Genomic DNA, 18,389 nt, shown 5'->3' on the forward strand with positions numbered 1-18,389 from the left:
GTTTCCACATCAGCATTATACTGTGGATCATAGCAGATAGAGGAAGTGAAACCCCACCCACCAATGTGCGAGATATCCAGGAAGTGAAGAGAGTACAGAGCCTTCAGGCTGCAGAACAAGAGTTATGGGAATACCCCTTTAATGTGTCTCCCCATAACCAGGATTACACAGTAGTGAAGAAGACCTCTAGTGGGCGCTGTCAGGCTCCTGTGTATGAAGGATATGGAGGAACCCTGAGCCCAATCCCGGGGTCTCCACCTTACCCCCTGATACAGGAGGAGATCAATGGACAGAAGATCCTAGAACTCACCAACAAAATGCATCATCATTCTTATCTATAGTGTTAGGGGCACAAGACCCCCATAGCTTATGTTGTTGTAGTTTCAAATTAAATAACAGGCCTGGATAGGCTACACCCATCCTTTAGCCTGGAGAATCACAAAGACACAGATGGTGTATCAAAATGAATTCTGCTTTATTGTTACAGAGAGGTAGTTTTTATACAAGAGCAGGTTGGACTATTCTAATGACATGATTGGTTATAACATAAGCTGTGGCACATGACTATTGGCCAAGGCCTACTGTAATCTCCATCTCATTATTGCTGTCCAAACTGGGATGGACTTTCTGCATATATCATGGCAAGAGAGAGGTAATAATCACAGGCTGGTCAGGTTACTCCAGTTTGGGGCTAACATTGAATAGCCTATAGACATCCTGTATTTACATTCTCCTTGAAGACAATTAGTTAGATAAGGATTCATTAACATTCCATTTCCTTATCACCTGAGAGAAGGGTTTCTCTTCTTTGATCTTTTGTTTAAAGTCTCAATAGTACACAGCCCATAGCGTCTGCATGTTAGTTAGTCTAACCAATTCCTTTGTGAGACAAAACTACTTATCTTTGATAGGGACAAGATGGCTGACAATAGGCAATATCACTGGAAGACAAGTAATCTGGGCCCCCACTTCATGTAATTTACCAAATATAATTTTCAAACAATATTGTTAGCCCCCCACAATAGTAATAACAGATGATAGGACTGGAGAGGTGATGGACTCTGGACATGTATGTAGTGAGATTTATTAATGTGTCTCCCCATAACCAGGATTACACAGTAGTGAAGAAGACCTCTAGTGGGCGCTGTCAGGCTCCTGTGTATGAAGGATATGGAGGAACCCTGAGCCCACTCCTGGAGCCTCCACTTCACCCCCTGATACAGGAGGAGATCAATGGACAGAAGATCCTAGAACTCACCAACAAGATGCTGGAGCTGCTGACTGGAGAGGTGACACTGCTGGGAATGCTGGGACATTATACAGTAACTGGAGGGGTCGGGGTGATGACTGTATCATTGTGTTGTCAGGTTCCTATAAGGTGTCAGGATGTCGCTGTCTATTTCTCCATGGAGGAGTGGGAGTATTTAGAAGGACACAAGGATCTGTACAAGGAGGTGATGATGGAGGACCACCAGCCCCTCACATCAGCAGGTAATAGACATGACTATATACACATGGACTTCCATTATTTGTATGTACAGAATGAATTCAGTCCCTGTCTGTGTTTCCTATAGGTAGATCCAGTAAGAGGACAACACCGGAGAGATGTCCCAGTCCTCTTCTTCCACAGGATGATCAGGTAGATGGAGATATTCCCTATGATGTGTAGACGGGCTGTGAAGTCCTTGTGGTCAGTCTTGGGTTATCCAGCACTATTATATGACTAAAACAACCTGCACTATGCCTAGTTATGCTGAATATACACAGTATGAGGTTCTTGATATTTTCATTGTGCCATTATCTAATATCTACAGTTACGTCCTGAACTATTTGGCCAGTGACACAATCTTCATGATTTGGGATTGAAATAAAACTCCTGAGATACAAAAAAAGTGAAGACTTTCAGGTTTAATACTAGGGGTTAAAAAAAAGTATCCTGTGAAATGTTCAGGAATTACAACTATAAATTCTCCTCATTTCAGGGGCTTCCATGGACATCACCAGACACTGGGCCTCCTCCTGTATGAGGCTGTGCCAGGCCTTTACTGCAGTGTCTTCAGTTCTTGCTCGTTTTTGGGTCTTTCTGCCTTAGACTCGATCAAGCTAAGATGGTGATTTGGTGATTGACTCGGCCAAACTCTCCTGTGTTGCTTTCATAGTATCTTTTGGGTCAGTGTCCATTTGTACTGTAAAGGGCCGTCCAGTGAACCTGCTGAATTTGGTTGAATCTGAGAACTGTATCTCACTATATATCCATCTTTTAGATCTGCAGCTTCTCGCCTCTGATGTCTCCTCCTGTCTGGTCATTTTGGTTGTCATTTGCGTAACAATAATTTTCAGTCTTTATCGACATTTTCTGAGATTTTTCCACCTGTTTGTTGACCTTTATATTTGTTTCACAGATTTTCCATCAGAATGATAAAAATGCTATAGCCACAACTATAAAAGAAGAGCCCTATGTGAGTGGTGATGAGGAGTGTGAGGAGGACGTTCCTACAGGTGACCCTTCTATTTCTGTCAGTGTAGTTAGCAGTAAGTACTGTAAGGTGTGTAAGCGGCCATTTTCTTGTGGCCCGGGCTTGCGCAGTTGGCTCTGCCTGAGGCCTAGAAAATTGAAAACCCAGGACGGAAGAAGACGCACAGAAAGGCGGGTTCCTGAATAAGATGGAGGCCTCGCTGGAGAGTTCTCTCGCAGCATTGGGCACGCCTCCAGTGGTGTTTGAGTGCTGGGGCCCGCCCCCAGTGCTGCGAGAGAACTCTTTTGCATACCGAAGAAAACCCAGTTTTCTACCGAGCGGCAGGGCAGAGAGGACTTCTAAAGGTAGGAGACCAATAGCCTTTCTTAAGGCTATTCCGACGTGTTATCGAGAAAAAAAGGATATTCAATGATCCCTTTAATAAACCCATCCCCTCAATTACTTTGGACACCTCCACTGCACCCCTTCTAGTTCAGCTATGTCTTTCCTATTGTTAGGGACAACAAAGGGCTCCCTCTGGAGTATGTTGTAGGCTTCCGAATTGATGTATGTAGCTCAGGCCTGAGGAGAGGACACTTCACACGCACACTTATTTCTTATAGTGCTTTTCCGGCAACATGTCTAGACATTACAAGATTAATAGGTATAGGTTTCATTCACAGAAAAAGATAAGAAAATTACACAGGATACGGGATGTATCATCTCAGAATGAGGCCTCCGAGATAAGAATCATCAGCTTATGCACAGACATGTCCATGTCTACATCCTTTCACACTCAGAGTGACCTCACATCGTAGCATATATATAATTGTTATATATATTAGAATACAAAATGGATGACAAATAAAAAATGGAGGATTACACAATGGAGGGTTACCTCTAACACTATATACCGAACTGTGCACAGTGATATTACACTATATCCTCCTCCTCTGTTATATTACACTATATTCTCCTCCCCTGTGATATTACACTATATTCTCCTCCCCTGTGATATTACACTATATTCTTCCATGTCATATTACACTATAGCCTTCTCCTCTGTGATATTACACAATATCCTCCTCCTATATGATATTACACAATATCCTCCTCCTATATGATATTACACAATATCCTCCTCCTCTGTTATATTACACTATATCCTCCTCCCCTGTGATATTACACTATATCCTCCTCCCCTGTGATATTACACTATATTCTTCCATGTGATATTACACTATATCCTCCTCCTCTGTGATATTATACTATATCCCCCTCCTGTGTGATATTACACTATCCTCCTACTCTATGATATTACACTATATCCTCCTCCTCTATGATATTACACTATATCCTCCTCCCCGTGATATTACACTATATCCTCCTCCTCTATAATATTACACTATATCTTCCTCCTCTGTGACGTTACACTATATCCTCCTCCTCTTTGACAATACACTATATCCTCCTTCTCTGTGATTATACACTATATCCTCCTCCTATATGATATTACGCTATATCCTCCTCCTCTGTGATATTACACTATATCCTCCTCCTCTGTGATATTACACTATATCCTCCTCATCTGTGATATTACACTATATCCTCCTCCTCTATGATATTACACTATATCCTTCTTCCCTGTGATAATACACTATATTTTCCTCCCCTGTGATATTACACTATATCCTCCTCCCCTGTGCTATTACACTATATCCTCCTCTATATTACACTATATCTTCTTCTATGATATTACACTATATCATCCTCTGTGATATTACACTGTATATCCTCCTCCCCTGTGATATTACACTATATCATCCTCTGTGATATTACACTGTATATCCTCCTCCCCTGTGATATTACACTATATCCTTTGTAGTGATATTACACTACACTGCTCTTTTGTACTATTGTGGGGTACATATTACTTTTTGATCAGTTGTATGATGAGTGATTTTCACGCAAAGGAAGATATAGTATTTTAATAATTTGCAGATTTTCACATTGTGATACACAATATGTTTTAGGGGTTTTTTTAACTCTTGATTTTAAATTCTTATTTGAGTTCCTCCTATAATATGCTGCTGGACATCTGAATCAGGTTGTTGCTGTTTTTGATGACAAGATTGGAGCCTTTCATAGACCTCTGTCTGTCCTACTTGTCGCTCCTTTATGTTATTTTCTATCCGCTTCTCTTGGAGAAAGAAAAAATAATATTTGTGCGGAAATGGCAATTTTCTGTGTTGAATGTAGCCGGAGCAAGGGGATGTACCAGGGACAGGAAACCATATTAGTGATGGCAGCCACACTAACTTAAAGGGATCCTATCTTTTAAACACAATTTTTTCTCCCTAACATGTCGGAATAGCCTTAAGAAAAGCTATTTGTCTCTTACCTTTCCTTTTCTTCTCCGCGCCGCTGTTCGCCTGCAATTCTGTTTTTTCTCGGTATGCATATGAGCTCTCTCGCAGCACTGGGGGTGGGCCCCAGCACTCAAACAGCACTGGGGGCGTTCCCAATGCTGCCAGAGAGCTCTCCAGCACCGCCTCCATCTTCTTTTGCGATGAGGTCTTCACCTCGTTTTCTTCTGGTGGTATCTTCTTACTTCTCGGCCTTGGGCCTAGGGAAAGCCGACTGCGCATGCCCACCGGCCACGAGAAAATGGCCGCTTACAATACTGTGGAAGCGGCCATTTTTCTTGTGGGTACTTATTTAAAAGGAATGGGAAATGAAAAACCTTGTATTTTGGTATGTACTAGCTTCAGTTAAAAATATCATTAAAAATAAAAAAAATGCATAGGAATTTTTATGTAAAATGTTGTAAAATATAAATACAATTATTAAGGTTATCTTGTGTAAGAATAATTATAAACAATAATTATAAACAATAATTTTCTTCTTGTCAGATGACTGTACCAGGAGCTCAGAGGGACATCTGATACCTACAGATTATAAAGCAGAGGATCATGGTATCACACAAGATCCATATGAAGAACATGTCATTACCCCAGATATACCCTCAGCCCTTCACAGCAAAGATCTATCATCTGATCCTATTATACATGTCCAATCTTCTGATTCTTCACTGACTGTTAGGAGAGAGCAACATCACAGAGAGGGTTTTGTGCATCAGAAAGGGGAGAAGCCATTTTCTTGTTCAGAATGTGGAAAGTGTTTTTCTTGGAAATCACAACTTGTTAAGCATCAGAAAATTCACACAGGGGCGAAGCCATATCTGTGCTTAGACTGTGACAAATGTTTTAGTCATAAATCAAATCTTGTTAAACATCAGAGAATTCACACAGGAGAGAAGCCATATTCATGTTCAGAATGTGGGAAATGTTTTGGTGATAAAGCAAGTCTTGTTAGACATCAGACAGTTCACACAGAGGAGAAGCCATATTCATGTTCAGAATGTGGGAAATGTTTTACCAGGAAAACAGATCTTGTTGCACATCAAAGAATACACACAGGAGAGAAGCCATATTCATGTTCAGAATGTGGAAAGTGTTTTGGCAATAAATCAAGTCTAGTTATACATCAAAGAAGTCATACAGGAGAGAAGCCATATTCATGCTCAGAATGTGGAAAGTGTTTTGGTGATAAATCAAGTCTAGTTAAACATCAAAGAACTCACACAGGGGAGAAGCCATATTCATGTTCAGAATGTGGGAAATGTTTTATTGAGAAATCAAATCTTACTAAACATCAAAGAAGTCACACAGGAGAGAAACCAGTTTTATGCTCAGAATGTGGAAAGTGTTTTGGCGATAAATCAAGTCTAGTTAACCATCAAAGAACTCACACAGGGGTGAAGCCATATTCATGTTCAGAATGTGGGAAATATTTTAGTCGAAAATCTAATCTTACTACACATCTAAGAACTCACAAAGGAGATAAAAGATTTTCATACTTAGAATGTTAGAAATATGTTTCTGAAAAGTCAAGACTTCTTGATCATCAGAAGATTCCCACAGAGGAGAAGCCGTTTTCCTACACAGTTTAAACATCTAATTTCCCATAAGACAGGTCCAGGAGACATTTGTGTTAGGAGAGAAGCTATATTTATGTTCATAATGTGAGAAATGCATTAAAGATAAATTATCTGTTTTGTCCAAAATGTGGGAACTATCGTACAGAGCAACTACTGAAAATAGCGTTATTTATCCCGTACACTGTACGGAAAAAAAATACACCGCAATGTGCAAAATAATTTATTTGGGTCACATTGATTTCCCCAAAAATTTCAATAAAAAGTGATTAAAAAGCTGCCCGTACATTGGTATGAAGAATAACTACGACTTCCCCCGCAAATAATGAGTCCCAACAGATCTCCGACAACAACACAGTAATAAAGTTATAGGTGTCCGAACACGGAGACCTCGGAAAATCCCTCATATTCAAAAAGTGACGTTTTATTTATTTGTACCCCCTGCCATGTAAAAAAATATAGTCAAACATTATATGTACCCCAAAATGGTGGCGAATAAGTACAAAGAATAAGCCCTGACAGAGATGAGGAGAGAAAATACACAGCCTGCAAAATACACGGAGTCCTTAAAGGTTTAAAAAGCAGTGAGAGAGTAAAAGCCTCCATAGACTGGACATTTATCAGTGTGAACACTTACCTGCTCCGAAACTGCAGATGTGGTGAGCACAGAGGACAAAACCAGAATGGAACCGACAGTTCCTGATACTGATGATGTCACAGAAGGGGTGGAGCCACTATGAGGAGGGGCAGGGTCTCCTGTAGCACAGCTCTAGTGAGGTAATGGAAGCTGTACAATTTGTAGGGTTCGAATACAGACAGAAAGATACTGTACATTACAAAGAAAGTCATTTCACACACTGGGACTGAGGGCCCTGCTCACAAGAGCTTACAATCTATGAGGTAGAGGGGGGTGACACAAGAGGTAGCAGGGGCAGCATTGCTTATGCAGAGGTCAGGCACTTTTGTAATAGAGGTGACTGTCATTACATAAACATAAGACTTTATGAGCCGTCGACAGTCGTGTCCTGTAACATGTGGATGGAGCTTGGACAGATAAAGTTAACCTGAGATGACATCATATCATGTGGGGTAATTTGGGAGCGGGGACAGAGGTGGGTTAAGGGTTTACGTTAGACATTGTGATAGGCTTGTCTGAAAAGATCTGTCTTTAGTTTGCGTTTGAAACTGTAGAAATTGGGAGTTAATCTGATTGTCCGGGGTAGAGCATTCCAGAGAAGTGGTGCAGCTCGGGAGAAGTCTTGTATACGAGCGTGGGAGGTTCTGATAATAGAGGATGTAAGTGTTAGGTCATTGAGTGAACGGAGAGCACGGGTTGGGCGGTAGACAGAGATGAGAGAGGAAATGTAGGGAGGTGCGGCATTATGGAGAGCCTTGTGTATGAAAGTGACAACTTTATATTTTATTCTATAATGAATAGGCAGCCAATGTAACGACTGGCACAGACCAGAGGCATTGCTGTAGCATCGAGCCTGATAGATGAGCCTGGCCGCTGCATTCAGAATAGATTGTAGAGGGGAGAGTTTAGTGAGGGGAAGACCGATTAGTAAGGAGTTACAGGGGTCAAGGCGAGAATGAATCAGAGAGACAATAAGTATCTTTAGTGTATCTCTGGTGAGGAAAGGGCGTATTCTGGAGATGTTTTTAAGGTGGAGGTGACATGAACGTGCGAGTGATTCAACATGAGGGGTGAAGGAAAGGTCTGCGTCAAACATGACCCCAAGGCAGCGGGCCTGCTGCCTAGGAGTTATAGTAAGGCCTGAGACTGCAATGGATATATCAGGGACAGATCTGTTAGATGGTGGAAACAGTAGTAGTTCAGTCTTGGAGAGATTTAGTTTCAGATAGAGCGAGGACATATTTGAGACAGCAGAGAGACAGTCACTGGTGTTCTGTATATGAGTGCAGGGGTGATGTCATGGGAAGATGTGTATAATTGGGTGTCATCAGCATAAAGATGGTACCTGAAGCCAAATCTGGCCATGGTTTGTCCAATGGGGGCTGTGTAGAGTATAAAGAGCAGGGGCCTAGGACCGAGCCCTGAGGAACCCCAACAGCAAGGGAAAGAGGGGAAGAAACAGAGCCCGCAAATGATACACTGAAGGTGCGGTCTGAGAGATAAGAGGAGAACCAGGAGAGCGCCGTGTCATTGAGGCCAACTGAGCGGAGCATAATGAGGAGAAGATGATGGTCAACAGTGTCAAAAGCTGCAGAGAGGTCCAGAATTTATGTGCATGTAGCAGAGCTGTATGTGTGTGACATACTATATAATCCAGTTATGTGCATGTAGCAGAGCTGTGTGTGTGACATACTATATAATCCAGTTATGTGCATGTAGCAGAGCTGTGTGTGTGACATACTATATAATCCAGTTATGTGCATGTAGCAGAGCTGTGTGTGTGTGTGACATACTATATAATCCAGTTATGTGCATGTAGCAGAGCTGTGTGTGTGACATACTATATAATCCAGTTATGTGCATGTAGCAGAGCTGTGTGTGTGACATACTATATAATCCAGTTCTGTGCATGTAGCAGAGCTGTGTGTGACATACTATATAATCCAGTTATGTGCATGTAGCAGAGCTGTGTGTGACATACTATATAATCCAGTTATGTGCATGTAGCAGAGCTGTGTGTGTGACATACTATATAATCCAGTTATGTGCATGTAGCAGTGCTGTGTGTGTGACATACTATATAATCCAGTTATGTGCATGTAGCAGAGCTGTGTGTGACATACTATATAATCCAGTTATGTGCATGTAGCAGAGCTGTGTGTGTGACATAATATATAATCCAGTTCTGTGCATGTAGTAGAGCTGTGTGTGTGACATACTATATAATCCAGTTATGTACATGTAGCAGAGCTGTGTGTGTGACATACTATATAATCCAGTTATGTGCATGTAGCAGAGCTGTGTGTGTGACATACTATATAATCCAGTTATGTGCATGTAGCAGAGCTGTGTGTGTGACATACTATATAATCCAGTTATGTGCATGTAGCAGAGCTGTGTGTGTGACATACTATATAACCCAGTTATGTACATGTAGCAGAGCTGTGTATGACATTCCATATAATCCGGTTATGTGCATGTAGCAGAGCTGTTTATGTGATATTCCATATAATCCAGTTGTGTGCATGTAGCAGAGCTGTGTGTGATATTCCATATAATCCAGTTATGTGCATGTAGCAGTGCTGTGTGTGTAACATACTATATAATCCAGTTGTGTGCATGTAGCAGAGCTGTGTGTGTGACATACTATATAATCCGGTTGTGTGCATGTAGCAGAGCTGTGTGTGTGTGACATACTATATAATCCAGTTATATGCATGTAGCAGAGCTGTGTGTGTGATATTCCATATAATCCAGTTATGTGCATGTATTAGAGCTGTGTGTGATATTCCATATAATCCAGTTGTGTGCATGTATCAAAGCTGTGTGTGATATTCCATATAATCCAGTTATGTGCATGTATCAGAGCTGTGTGTGTGATATTCCATATAATCTAGATATGTGCATGTAGAAGAGTACTGTAAGCACCACTTTTCTCTCTGCATGGTTCGTGTGGACACTGATCGGAAAGTACACGGACCCCATTATAGTCTATGGGGTTCATGTGCTTTCATAAGCTCGCTGCTTGTCAATGCATTCGGTATTCCATTGGGAGGGGGGGTCATTGTTGTATTATACTGTATGCATACCTCCCAACCGTCCTGATTTCCGCGGGACATTCACGAATTCGGTGTCCTGTCCCGCGGTCCCGGTCGGCGGGAGGTATGTCCCAATTTCAACTCATCAGCGTCCGGAGGAGGCCGATGAGTTGAACACATAAGCGAGTAAAGCAGGAGCTGTCACAGCTCAGCTCCTGCCTCACTGCTACACTCCGGCTTCGGCATGTGTAGGCGTGATGTGATGACGTCACATCGGGCCTACAACTATGTGAGTGGAGTGAGAGAGCGGTGGGGGAGCGTTGGAAGATGAGTATAAGTATTTGTGTTTATTTGTTTGTGTTAAACATTGAGGCGAACGTAATGTAGGGGGACTATGAAACTGGGGCAGATGAGGGGGGGTGGCATGACATGGGGCAGATGAGGGGGGGGGACGGCATGACACTGGGGCAGATGAGGGGGGAATGGCATGACACGGGCAGATGAAGGGGGGACGGCATGACACTGGGGCAGATGAAGGGGGGACGGCATGACACTGGGGCAGATGAAGGGGGGGGGACGGCATGACACTGGGGCAGAGATGGGGGGACATGAAACTGTGGGCAGAGATGGAGGGGACATGAATCTGGGGGCAAAGATGGCGGAACATTTATCTGGGGGCAGAGATGGGGGGGACATGAATCTGGGGGAAGAGATGGGGGGACATGAAACTGTGGGCAGAGATGGGGGACATGAATCTGGGGCAACGATGGTGGAACATTTATCTGGGGGAAGAGATGGGGGGACATAATTCTGGGGGCAGAGATGGGGGGACATGAAACTGGGGGAAGAGATGGAGCGGGGGACATGATATTGGGGGCAGATAAAGGGGTTATATGAAACTGGGAGAGATGGAGGGGGGGGAATATATTTTACACGTGACTGTAGGAGGATTATAATGTGTGGGGGCACATGAAAAATGAATTAGAATGGGCGGAGACAACATAAAAGTGGGCGGAGCTAAGTTTGCCGTGGCGGGCATGCGCGCCGCATATTTTGTCCCTCTTTCAGCTCTTCAAAAGTTGGGAGGTATGCTGTATGTATAATATCTGCAGTCAGTCCCCGCCCACAATTAACTTGCGACCAAGGTGCCATTTTGCTGGGGATCTTTACCATGAGCTGGAGCCTATTGAGGCTTATCTGACTATTATTTGTATACAGCCCCTACAATAAAGTCTAGTCATCTGCAATGCATTAGTGATCAAAGCAATACATTCCCCAAAATGGTAGAACTATAAAGTACACCTGACCCTGCAAAAAAGGCGCCCTATACATCCTCGTACACGGAAATATAATTAAGTTATGGGGGGAGTCAGAATATTTTTTTTTTACTTTTTTGTTAAGGGATTAAAGTAAATAAAACCATATAAATTTGATATCCACAGAATCGTACGGATCCCCAGAATACAGGTGACCGGTCATTTTGGCGTCACTAGTGTGAACATAGTCACTGTAACGGCTGTAATAATGTGACTCCGCCCATAACTATAACTGATCACATGACTATGACATCATCACAGGTCCTTTATCCTGAGCAGCTGAAGCTATAACAGCAGGAACTGATCATGTGACTCCCTGACTCCTCCCACACATGTGACATCATCACAGGTCCTGTAACCACGGTTACTATACAGGAACAGGTATATACACAGTGGTCGCTCACAGTTCTTGTACATTTATTATTAACCCCTTTAGGACCAGACATTTGTAGGATCTTATCGCCTATCAATTCTGCTTATTACATAGTTATATAAAATCTACTAATATTACACAGTTATATAATAGCTACTGACTCTACTTATTAGGGCTAGTTCACACAGTTTTTTTGAGTGATTTTTGACGTGGAATCCGCCTCAAAACCTGGCTCCAAAAAACAGCCTCCATTGACTTCAATGGGAGCCACCTGCTTATTTTTTTCCGCTAGCTAGTAGTGGAATAAAGAAGCGAGCTGCCCTAGTTTGCCGCAGATTCCGGAGCTGACTCAGCCATGGCGTCCGTGGCGTTAGGCTCTCTCCCGATTAGGCCCATTCTTCGGGCCTAATATGGAGCAGAATGCCACGACTGGATGCCAGTGCACTGCATCGGCATCCTGTTGCAACTAGGCGCGTTGATGTGTTCACACGCAGAATGCAAGTTCCACCGTGTGAACATACCCTCACATAGTTCTATAATATCTACTAATTCTACTTATTACATGGTGTGAGAAGGTGACAGGCAGAGTGTTGGAGTCCCAATATATCAGCCCCAGGTTTCTGACTTGTGTGGTCCAGTGCAGGTCTTGAATGGGTCTCAGCCCCAGGTGTGGGTCGTGGGGCTCGTTACTGGGCCATAAAAGGCTGCAGAGCCTGCAGTTCAGGGCAGATCCTGGGAGCCAGAGAAGGCGCCTGGGTCTGTCCTGGAACACTGAGAGTCTGGTGAGATGAGACTGTGCTAGTTTGTTTTGTTTGTGTGGTTAGTAGTAAGTCATATAGTTCATTTTTTTTTTACTGTTTAGTTAGTGCTTGGACAAGCAGGTTTTGTTTGCCGTTTTGCCTGAAGTTAAGGCCGTATTTTATTTTGCTTATTCTGTACCTGCCGTGAAGGTTTATTTATTTTTTGCTGTTTTTCCAAATAAATCTATTTGCACCAGACATTGTGTCCTTGTCTCTGACTGGTTTGGTCCGCACCATTGCTGCTACCGAGTTAACTTCCGCACAATAGTTATTATTTATAGAATCTAATTATTACACAGTTATATAATATCTACTGATTGTACTTCTTAGGCCTGGTTCACATCTGTGTTCGGTATTCCATTTGGGGAGTCTGGATTGGCAAATGATGAGCTTATGAAAGCACATGGACCCCGTAGACTATAATGTGTTTTCCACCAGCTGTCTGCACAGAACATGCGGACAGAAAAGTACTTCATGAACTACTTTCCTGTCTGCAGGACTCGTGTGGAAAACCTACGGACCCCATTATAGTCTATGGGGTCCGTGTGCTATCAGTGCTCACCTCTTGTCAATGCGTTTGGTATTCTGTTCGGGGGGGTCCCCATGCGGTCTCCTCGAACGGAATACCGAACGCAGATGTGAACAGGGCCTAACACAGTTATATAATGTCTACTGATTCTACTTATTACATAGTTATTTAATATGTACTAATCTTTTTCCCTTCGGGTTCTTCAATATAGAATCTCGGTATTATTTTATATAAGAGAATATTCCTGATTGTCCCATCAAGGATGGAAAGAGACAGGAACAAGATGGCGGAAAGTCTATTAAATCTCACCCTAGAGATCATCTACCAGCTTACTGGAGAGGTGAGAGATTCTGATGATGTCATCATTACATCATTCTTATCTATAGTAATAACAGATGATATGACTGGAGAGGTTATGGACTCTGGACATGTATGTAGTGAGATTTATTAATGTGTCTCCCCATAACCAGGAGTACACAGTAGTGAAGAAGACCTCTAGTGGGCGCTGTCAGGCTCCTGTGTATGATGGATATGGAGGAACCCTCGGCCCAATCCTGGGGCCTCCACCTCACCCCCTGATACAGGAGGAGATCAATGGACAGAAGATCCTAGAACTCACCAACAAGATGCTGGAGCTGCTGACTGGAGAGGTGACAATACTGGGAATGCTGGGACATTATACAGTAACTGGAGGGGTCGGGGTGATGACTGTATCATTGTGTTGTCAGGTTCCTATAAGGTGTCAGGATGTCGCTGTCTATTTCTCCATGGAGGAGGGGGAGTATTTAGAAGGACACAAGGATCTGTACAAGGAGGTGATGATGGAGGACCACCAGTCCCTCACATCAGCAGGTAATAGACATGACTATATACACATGGACTTCCATTATTTGTATGTACAGAATGAATTCAGTCCCTGTCTGTGTTTCCTACAGGTAGATTAATTTTCCAACCCAGAAGTGCTATCATTAGGCCCTGAGACACTTCAGATGTTCAATGAGACCCCAAAATATTATAATGATTTAGTGGTAATGAACCATATTCTTCATGGTGGGGAATCTGGACATGTGGGGACACGCTTTCTTGATCTCTCGGGATCAAGAGGTTTGCACAAACTTCCAGTTTCTTCCAGTCTTCTTTCTGGTCAACCCAGATTTTTTATCCCATTAATATCACTGTGTAAAAATATGCTGGTTCCTAAATTAATATTTACAGTAATTTGATATTGTTCATCTGGAAATTTTGAACAATTTCTGCCAATTCTTGTAACAATTTACAATTTTTTTTTCTTGTGGATGGGTGTCCTGGACATCTTTGGCATCCTCTTGGCTTTCCTTAAATCTTTTGTGTTGCTCCGACACTCGTGTACATTACTTGCAATGTCCCCTCTAATCCTCACTGAACATCTGAAAACATCTTTTTACCTTCTTATTCAGTTTCACTAAAAATGTCAACTTAACACAATCCTTGATTTTAGAAGTGAATATTTATCTGACATTAACACTTTCAGTGATGTGTAACTCTAAAACAACGGTGGAAAATGTAGGTGAGGTTGGAGAGAGTCAAAGGCCAAGTCTGGCCGGTCATATCTCACCTCAGGTAGCCGTTACCTTTCCCGCACTAGTCATTACTTAACTCTTTAAGGATGTGGCCGATTATATGTGTTAGGCTCCGTTTTCACGGAGTAATGCTCCGCTCATTTATACACGTGTCAGAGGGCAGCGTTTTAAAACAGTTCCCATTGATTTCAATGTGTAGCACGCATAAGCCAGCACCCATTGAAATCAATGGGGTCTGTTTTGAAGTGCCGTATACGTGTCTAAATGAGCGGCGCGTTACTCCCTAAGAACGAAGCCTTAGTTTTATAGTAAAGGTCATTACGGATGACGTAATATCAAATTTGTAATTTATTTTTATTTATTTTTTTTAACCTTTTGAAATTTTATTGCATTTTAAAGAAAGAAGGCAATTTTAGAGGATTTATGTAGTAGATAAGGTTGGATAACTCCATCAAGTCCTAATTATAAACTTACCAAGTTGAACCTGATAGAGGAAAAAAAAAAAACAAGAGGTCAACGCCAATTGCCCCATCAGAGGAATAAAATCCTTCCCAACACCAAATATGACAATTGTCAAGTCCCCACATCGACATCCGAGCTCATAATTTCTGGCTCCTCTTGAACATGTATAACTTATCAGACATCACCACATCCTGTGGCCGCTCCATAGACTGACTGCTCTTACTGTAGAGAATCCCTGTCTATGACTATGGTGAAACCTTTTTCCTTCTAGACGTAGAGGATGTCTCCTTATCATGGTTATAGGCCTCCGTATAAGAGATCATTGGAAAGATCCCTGTTCATACAAGTTTGATCAACTGTCTTTATACTTTAATTCACCCATCCCCCTCAATTACCTTGGTTGCTTCCTCTGCACCCCTTCTAGTTCAGCTATGTCTTTCCTATTGTTAGGGACAACAAAGGGCTCCCTCTGGAGTATGTTGTAGGTTTCCGAATTCATGTATGTAGCTCAGGCCTGAGGAGAGGACACTTCACACGCACACTTATTTCTTATAGTGCTTTTCTGGCAACATGTCTAGACATTACAAGATTAATAGGTATAGGTTTCATTCACAGAAAAAGATAAGAAAATTACACAGGATACGGGATGTATCATCTCAGAATGAGGCCTCCGAGATAAGAATCATCAGCTTATGCACAAACATGTCCATGTCTACATCCTTTCACACTCACATCGTAGCATATATATAATTGTTATATATATTAGAATACAAAATGGATGACAAATACAAAATGGAGGATTACACAATGGAGGGTTACCTCTAACATTATATACCGAACTGTGCACAGTGATATTACACTATATCCTCCTCCTCTGTGATATTACACTATATCCTCCTCATCTGTGATATTAGGGGGAGTTCACACTGAGTAACATGCTGCGTGATGTGGCACGTATACGCCGTGTGAGATTTCGCGGGCCATATACCCTCTCATTGATTTCAATGGGAGCGTGGATCGTAAACGCCGCGTTATTTTGCGGCTGTTATTTTTCAAACAGTACTGGGGGCGTCCCCAATGCTGCCAGAGAGCTCTCCAGCGCCACCTCCATCTTCTTCTACGACGAGGTCTTCACTGTGCCTTCTTCCGGTGGCATCTTCTTACTTCTAGGCCTTGGGCCTAGGGCAAGCCGACTGCGCATGCCCACCGGCCACGAGAAAATGACCGCTTACAATACTGTGGAAGTGGCCATTTTTCTTGTGGGTAATTATCTAAAAGGAATGGGAAATGAAAAACCTTGTATTTTGGTATTTACTAGCTTCAGTTAAAAATATCATTAAAAATAAAAAAAATGCATAGGAATTTTTATGTAAAATAATGTAAAATATGAATACAATTATTAAGGTTATCTTTTGTAAGAATAATTATAAACTTTTTTTTCTTGTCAGATGACTGTACCAGGAGCTCAGAGGGACATCTGATATCTACAGATTATAAAGCAGAGGATCATGGTATCACACAAGATCCATACGAAGAACATGTCATTACCCCAGATATACCCTCAGCCCTTCACAGCAAAGATCTATCATCTGATCCTACTATACATGTCCAATCTTCTGACTCTTCACTGACTGTTAGGAGAGAGCAAAGTCACGGAGAGGGTTTTGTGCATCAGAAAGGGGAGAAGCCATTTTCTTGTTCAGAATGTGGAAAATACTTTAGTGACAAATCGAATTTTATTGACCATCAAAAAACACACAAAGGAGAGAAATCTTTTTCCTGCCCAGAATGTGATCAATGTTTTATTTCAAGATCACATCTTGTTAGACATCAGACAATTCACACAGGGAAGAAGCTATTTTCATGTTCAGAATGTGGAAAGTGTTTTCCTTGGAAATCACATTTTGTTAACCATCAAAAAATTCACACAGGGGAGAAGCCATATTCATGCTTAGAATGTGACAAATGTTTTAGTCAAAAATCAAATCTTGCTAAACATCAAAAAACTCACAGAGGAGAAAAATCCTTTTTCTGCTCAGAATGTGGAAAATGTTTTATTGGAAGATCACGTCTTGTTAGACATCAGACAATTCACACTGGAGAGAAGCCATATTCATGTTCAGAATGTGAGAGATGTTTTGGTGATAAAGCAAGTCTTGTTAGACATCAGAAAATTCACACTGGGGAGAAGCCATATTTATGTTTAGAATGTGGGAAATGTTTTACCAGGAAAACAGATCTTGTTACACATCAAAGAATACACACAGGAGAGAAGCCATATTCATGTTCAGAATGTGGAAAGTGTTTTGGTGATAAATCAAGTCTAGTTAAACATCAAAGAGGTCACACAGGAGAGAAGCCATATTCATGCTCAGAATGTGGAAAGTGTTTTGGTGATAAATCAAGTCTAGTTAAACATCAAAGAAGTCACACAGGCGTGAAGCCATTTTCATGTTCAGAATGTGGGAAATGTTTTAGTCAAAAATCTAATCTTACTACACATCTAAGAAATCACAAAGGAGATAAAAGATTGTCATACTTAGAATGTGGGAAATATTTTTCTGAAAAGTCAAGACTTCTTGATCATCAGAAGATTCCCACAGAGAGGAAGCAGTTTTCATAGACAGTTTAAACATCTAATTTCTCATAACACAGGTCCAGGAGACATTTGTGTTAGGAGAGGAGAGAAGCTATATTTATGTTCATAATGTGAGTAATGCATTAAAGATAAATTATCTGTTTTGTCCAAAATGTGGGAACTATCGTACAGAGCAACAGCGATTTTCATGTACAATATGTCAAAAGTTTTTTGTTTTGGCGCTGTAATGCCGTGGGCACAGGAACAGTAATGCTTAATGATTAAAAAGCTGCCCATACATTAGTACAAAGAATAACTACGACTTCCCCCGCAAATAATGAGCCCCGACAGATCTCCAACAACACCACAGTAAGGGTGCATTCACATTGAGTATACGCTGACTGATTCTGAACGTTAAAACACGTTCAGAATCAGCGCGTACAAAGCAGATCCCATTCATTTCAATGGGAGCCGGCATACGTGCGCTCCCCATTGAAATGAATGGGATCTGCTTTGTACGCGCTGATTCCGAACATGTTTTAACGTTCAGAATCAGTCAGCGTATACTCAATGTGAATGCACCCTTACTGTGGTGTTGTCGGAGATCTGTCGGGGCTCATTATTTGCGGGGGAAGTCGTAGTTA

At 41.9% G+C, this 18,389-nt stretch overlaps 4 protein-coding genes across 4 annotated transcripts in view; 3 read left to right on the plus strand and 1 right to left on the minus strand.

Moving 5' to 3' along the window:
• Nucleotides 1–18,389, minus strand: part of LOC142195323 (uncharacterized) — a gene marked incomplete at its 5' end in the record, with an annotated part of 202,381 nt that overhangs the window by 52,251 nt on the left and 131,741 nt on the right. The window lies entirely within an intron of this gene.
• Nucleotides 1,067–17,790, plus strand: LOC142188832 (uncharacterized). Its single transcript, XM_075262044.1, has 6 exons — nt 1,067–1,289; nt 1,368–1,491; nt 1,575–1,639; nt 2,403–2,532; nt 5,369–6,198; nt 17,023–17,790. Exons 1-6 carry the CDS (start codon nt 1,068–1,070, stop codon nt 17,788–17,790), a joined length of 2,139 nt encoding a protein of 712 aa, XP_075118145.1. The 5' UTR covers nt 1,067.
• LOC142188864 (uncharacterized) overlaps nt 11,767–18,389 on the plus strand; it is a 68,523-nt gene continuing 61,900 nt past the window's right edge. The window contains exon 1 of the mRNA XM_075262046.1: nt 11,767–11,825. The gene's annotated coding sequence lies outside the window, so the exon portion shown is untranslated. The remainder of the gene's footprint in view (nt 11,826–18,389) is intronic.
• LOC142188848 (oocyte zinc finger protein XlCOF29-like) lies at nt 13,394–14,090 on the plus strand. The gene is made up of 3 exons (XM_075262045.1): nt 13,394–13,486; nt 13,617–13,829; nt 14,082–14,090. Exons 1-3 carry the CDS (start codon nt 13,409–13,411, stop codon nt 14,088–14,090), a joined length of 300 nt encoding a protein of 99 aa, XP_075118146.1. The 5' UTR covers nt 13,394–13,408.

The sequence above is a fragment of the Leptodactylus fuscus genome, chromosome 1, assembly GCF_031893055.1.
Source record: "Leptodactylus fuscus isolate aLepFus1 chromosome 1, aLepFus1.hap2, whole genome shotgun sequence".
Classification (NCBI taxonomy): Eukaryota; Metazoa; Chordata; class Amphibia; order Anura; family Leptodactylidae; genus Leptodactylus; species Leptodactylus fuscus.

Coding starts and splice junctions, on each gene's coding strand:
- LOC142188832 (XM_075262044.1), top strand. CDS start 1,068: ATGTATGTAGTGAGATTTATTAATGTGTCTCCCCATAACCAGGATTAC. Junction 1,290..1,367: donor TGGAGCTGCTGACTGGAGAG/GTGACACTGCTG, acceptor TTGTGTTGTCAG/GTTCCTATAAGGTGTCAGGA. Junction 6,199..17,022: donor GTCACACAGGAGAGAAACCA/GTTTTATGCTCA, acceptor ACAGGGAAGAAG/CTATTTTCATGTTCAGAATG.
- LOC142188848 (XM_075262045.1), top strand. CDS start 13,409: ATGGAAAGAGACAGGAACAAGATGGCGGAAAGTCTATTAAATCTCACC. Junction 13,487..13,616: donor TCTACCAGCTTACTGGAGAG/GTGAGAGATTCT, acceptor CCCCATAACCAG/GAGTACACAGTAGTGAAGAA.